Source organism: Macrotis lagotis, chromosome 7 (assembly GCF_037893015.1).
Source record: "Macrotis lagotis isolate mMagLag1 chromosome 7, bilby.v1.9.chrom.fasta, whole genome shotgun sequence".
NCBI lineage: Eukaryota > Metazoa > Chordata > Mammalia > Peramelemorphia > Peramelidae > Macrotis > Macrotis lagotis.
In genome coordinates, this window is record NC_133664.1 from 92,530,268 (window position 1) to 92,536,267 (window position 6,000).

At 31.2% G+C, this 6,000-nt stretch overlaps 1 protein-coding gene across 1 annotated transcript in view; it reads left to right on the forward strand.

Moving 5' to 3' along the window:
* Window positions 1–5,302, forward strand: part of LOC141492698 (DNA repair protein XRCC2-like) — a 43,772-nt gene extending 38,470 nt beyond the window's left edge. The window contains exon 3 of the mRNA XM_074193296.1: window positions 525–5,302. Within this exon, the coding sequence (XP_074049397.1) occupies window positions 525–1,249 (725 nt within the window). The 3' untranslated portion in view covers window positions 1,250–5,302. The remainder of the gene's footprint in view (window positions 1–524) is intronic.
* Window positions 5,303–6,000: the final 698 nt, after the last annotated feature.

The window sequence follows — 6,000 nt, forward strand, 5'->3', positions numbered from 1 at the left end:
AAACAAGAAGAGCTGACAAAACATCCACTTTTCCCATATGGATTTTTCAGTACACAAACCAGCCTGGACTAGATAGTTATTTTTACCTCTCAAATTATAAAAGTATTAATTTAACCTAAACTTATTCATGCCTTTCAAAGAGGACTCACCTTTGAAAGAATTCTAGGAGGTCCAGGAAGAAAGCAAAATTGAGTCAACACAAAGCCTTTAAATAAATTGAGTGATGTTTTAAATAAAGAATTTTAAAATAGAATTGGCAAGTGAAAACTGAAAGGTTTTAATCTGCTTAAGGATAATTGATAGCTGACTTGTTCTCATAAAATAAAATGTATTTAGTTGCTATTTTTTCCCTTTTTAATGCTTGCTGTTAAATTTCCCTTATCTTGACAAAATGTAGATTTTTTCACAAATCTAAAAAGTCTTCATCTTTAAAAAATGAGCAAATAAATGCTTTAACCTGAATTTTTTCATTTGCTGCATCTCTGACTACTATATTCCAATTAGGATTTCTTCATTTTTTACAGGGGACATACTAGAATTCCATGGTCCAGAAGGAACAGGAAAAACAGAAATGCTCTATCATCTGACCGCAAGATGTATCCTTCCAAAATCAGAAGGTGGATTAGAAGTTGAAGTCTTATTTATTGACACAGACTACCACTTTGATATGCTTCGGCTAGTTACAATTCTTGAACACAGACTGTCCCAAAGCACAGAAGACATAATAAAATGTTGTCTTGGAAGATTTTTTCTTGTGAATTGCAGCAGCAGTAACCAGTTACTTATCACTCTTTACTCACTGGAAACTATGTTTTGTAGTCACCCATCCCTCTGCCTTTTCATTTTAGATAGTTTATCAGCCTTCTATTGGATAGACCGAGTCAATGGAGGAGAAAATCTTAACTTACAAGAGATTACTCTGAAGAAATGTTCTAAATTCATAGAGAAACTTGTAAAAGAATACCACTTGATTGTCTTTGCAACAACACAAAGTATAATGAAAAAAAGTTCAAATTCAACAGAAAGATCATCTTCCTTAAAACTTTCTTGTGAAGAAGTAGATATAGACTATAGACCCTATCTTTGTAAGACATGGCAACAAATGGTAAACCATAGAATATTTTTTTCCAGACATGAAAATTCTGAAAGTAGCAACCAAATGTTTTCAATAGTGTCATGTCATCTAAAAAGCAACAATCTAATAAAGCATCTATTTAGTATTAAAGAAAGTGGTATTCATTTTTGTTAATCTATATCAGAAGTAGTATTGAGTTTTCTGAAGATCTAAGAATTTCTTCCCCTTTGTATCAATATTTCTGAATTTTAAAAACTGAAAAGGTTAAACAAAAATATTTCTATATAAATTACAGTATTGCTTAAATAAGAATACTTTTTCAAATTAAGGAAATATGTTTTCTATTCTTAGGTCATCATGGGGTAAATAATAATAGCAGTGCTTTGATTTTCTTTAAAACCTATACAAAAGATAAATGTATTTCAATTTAAATAAAATGGAATTTTATAATTTTGTGTCATATCTTTGGATGCTTAAGTAATCAATCTTAAACCCAGTTGCAATCCTAATTTAGGATATACTTTTAGAAAAGTATAAATATGTAAAACTTTGAAGTGGAACCATTTGATACAATTAATTTAAGAATTTGTCTTCCTTAACTATATATATTTGGAGTAGTTTTGTTTTTCTTTTCTAAATGGAGAAAGGAAGGGAAAACACTGGGGTTAGAATTCAGAACTGAAAATAAAATGAAAATTAATTTGAAAAAATGGAACCATTTGTTTATATAGACATAAATAACTTTGTTATATAAAGGATGAAATTAATCTTCTACCTACTTGCTTCATATTTCTTAGAATTTCTTACAACTAAAAGGATGCTTAAAATACTAAATAGATAAAAATAAGTGCTTAATTGGCAGAGGAGATAGGTAAAGAATAGATGCAGGTCCATACTATAGTGTGTAATTTATTAAGTATGTGTAACAATGGTGATAAAAGGTACTACATGGGATATGTACATCTGAAGTTGTTACTGCTGTCCACAGTAACAATAACAACTTTTGACCTTATTCTAAAATAACATGTACTACTAGTCTTTTCTACTTAGCTGTGGACTAATCAGACTGGGCTGGGCTCTGGTGCTCTTTGGCATAACTGAACTGTTTATTGTAGTTTATATGTATGGTCAGAAGCAGGGAAGAAACTGATTTGGAACAGACTTAGACCATCCCTAAGTAATAAGATCAGACCCAGGGGATTTATTTTACCTTTACCTTCTGTTATAATTTTAGCTTTGAATGTGACATTGAATTGTCCATTTCTGTCATTTAGAACTAAAGGAATTTTTAGATAGATAAAGCAATTTTATTAAACATTCATAAATTCATGTCTTATTCTTCAGGAATTAATAATAGAAATTAACTTTTCGGGTAATTTACAAATTTTCAATTGTATAACTATTACTATCAGTACAACTATCAAAGATTTGAAGTCATAATAAACATTTATTACGTGACTTGTTAAGGAAATCAGATTTATCTAGTCAACTAAAAATTGTACTAATTGTGATTAAGGGTTAATATGTAAGACAGAGTAGACAAGAACCAACTCAAGTTCAAGAAAACATGTGATTTTTTTTGAGTAGCTTAAGGGAAACCAGGACTGTCCATTCCCTCCCTAACCTTTGTTTAGTTGGTGTTATAGTTACAGTATAAAGATTAGTACTTGTTTAGCTTAATACTTATTTTTGTTTATTTTTTATAAAAATCATTCCTAATAATTTAGAAGGAAGACATTCTACCAAACTTTTTATAAGAGAAAATTAGTCAGACACCAAATCAAACAGGGATTAAAGCAGAGAATGATCTTAAAAACTATGTCCCTGAGGAATATTGATGCAAAAAAATGTTTTGATGCTATCAAAGAGACTATCATCATATACACATTTTCCTCCCAACAGTGAGTACGTTAGACATATAATAGGAGTAGTTCACTATTAGGAAAACAGCTAGCATAATCATATTTTAAAACTACATTAATGTTTCAATACATGCAGGAAAAACCCTTGACAATATAAAACACTATATATGTTAACTCTAAAAGACATTGGCATGGAAGGCTTCTTTTTGATATGATCAAAGGTTTATATCTAAAAGCAAGAACCAGTATCTGCAAAAATGAAATACAAGAATCTTGAAATGAGCACAAGGGTAAATTAAGATGCTTCTTTTTTTTCAAACTTTTAATAAACTGATTTGTTTTTAGCATTTCTTTTAAATTTTGAGTTCCAAATTCTCTCCCTCCTCTTATACTTCCGCCACCCACTGAAAAAGCAAGCTAATGATGTTTCTTCAACAGTTTTCTTTCTGGAGGTGGATAGCATTTTTTCATTGTGAGTTCTTTGGAATTGTCTTGGATCATTGTATTGCTCAGAGCAGCCAAGTCTTTCACAATTGATCATCTTTGTAACATTTCTCTTAACTGCACAATGATTTCTGGGCAATGTTGTAGCCACCAAAAATGCCCACTGTGGGTGCTACAAAGGGTGAGCACCACCCTGGTGCCATAGAACTCTCCCTGCTGACTATCTTAGTTGTCTTACACTGGAAAACTATTTCATTCTGCTTTCTTGCTGACTCTGCCATTCCAAAATTTTATTTGAAGAGTTATTTTAAAATTGTTCAACTGAGAATGTTAGGAAAATTCAGCTGAGTTGATGCTTATACTCCACCCATAAGATAGGCATTCTTGAATGGAAAGATAAAGAAATGAAAGGTAAAAAGCACTGACAAAACCAAAAATCCCTATTAAGAGACAACATTATGGTTTTCCTAGAAAACTCCAGAGCGTCAGGAAAGAAACTAATTGAGACAATAGCTTCTCCAAAATAATAGGCTACAAATTCACAGGAATCATTATTTCAGCATAGCACTAATCAAACCCAGAAGAAGAAAATAGTCCAAAATATCTACAAAATGAATGAGTTAACCTAATAATACACATTGAAACTATAAATAAAATTACAAAACACTTAATATAAATAAATGAAGTGATGTGGGCTAAATTTCATTGTTAGTGGTTAGGCATGCCAATGACTATACTACTTAAATTAATTTACAAATTTTGTGCTAACCAACCAAAAATATTTTTAATTCTATTTGTGAGATTAAAAGTGCTAGAATCTTAAATAACGTGATGGAAAAAGGAAAGATGAAGCATGTTTACCATTGACAAATCTCAAGTTATTTTAATTCAATAATCATTCAAACTATAGAGTGAGTTTTAAAAAAAATAAATCAGACAAACTAGATATGCAAAATCTGAAGCCACTCAAGCTTAGCATTTTAATACTAAGTAAATTTAAGAACATAAACAGAAAAATAACTGATCAACAAAAACTGGTGGGAAAGCAGAAAGCATTTGAAGAAATTAAATTTTGACAGTATTTACATCATATTGCACAATATATACCAAATGTATAGAGGCTCTAAATTTTTTTTTGAAATTTTACTTCTAAAGAATTTAAGAAATAAAACAAACATATCCATAACAAATTGAGATTAAAAAAACAAAATTGTATGGGGGCAGCTAGGTGGCATAGTGGATAGAGTATTGGCCCTGGAGTCAGGAGTAGCTGGGTTCAAATCTGACCTCAGACACTTAATAATTACCTAGCTCTGTGGCCTTGGGCAAGCCACTTAACCCCATTGTCTTGCAAAAACTAAAAAAAAAAACAAAAAACCAGAATTGTACCTGAAATTGCAGATCCATTATGTACAGCTTGCTATTCTTTTCAAATATAAAACAAAGTTATCATGACTTTATTTTTTTCCCTTACCACCCACCCCAAACTTTGAGTTGGTTACTATTAGATCCAAATATATATTTTATGTATATGTATATACAAACATATCATTTTTCTAGATTCAAGCAACATTTTCATAGGATCTTTGAGGTTAATTTGGGTATTTATATTGAGATGACTGTTGCTCAAAATTGTAAAACAATATTGCTATTACTGTATACAGAGCGAATTTTCAAAATAAGAATTAGTCACTTGAAAGATTACTCCAGGGGCGGCTAGGTGATGCAGTGAATAGACCACCGGCCATGAAATCAGGAGTACCTGGGTTCAAATCTGACCTCAGACACTTAATAATTACTTAGCCTTGTGGCCTTGGACAAGCTACTTAACCCCATTGCATTGAAGAAAAAAAAATATTTAAGTCATAAAGATTAAATTTAAAAAAAAAAAGATTACTCCAAAACTGACAATAATGGAAGTGCAAATTAATATAATTCAGGTTTTGCATCATAACTCTCCAATGCAAAGAAAATAAACTGAGAGTTTGAATAGCTTGACCAGCTGTGTCAGGATCAAATCTTTCCAACTTCAAGTCCATTTCTTTACACACTCTTCCACTTTACATGGAATCCTATGTTATCTAAAAAATAGGACCATTAGCTCTGGAATCAAGAAGACACAATTTCAAATTTGGCCTCAGAAACTTAATAATTGCTTAGCTGTGCAACCTTGGGCAAGTCACTTAACCTCATTACCTTGCAAAAGCAAAACAAACAAACAAACAAACTATATATATATATATATATATATATATATATATATATATATGAATAAGAAACCAGACAGATGAGACATTGTGTTAAACACTAGAGATACAAAGAAAAAGAAAAAAAAGAAGACACCTACCCTTAAGAAGCTTACATTCTAACAGGAGAGATACAGATATGAGATGATGTTTTGTCCTTGCTTCATGAAGACTATGACATCAAGGAGTGATACCATGACAAGCACATGAATTGAATTTGAATGAGGTGGGCTTGTGTTAAGTCACCAGCCTCACTTTTCTCTTCCAAAGTCATCTGGGTCCAGTAGCCAGATATGAATCAGGACATCCTGATATATATGATATAGAGTGAATGGAAAGTAATTTTAGAAAGGAAGGCACTGGTAGGTGGGAA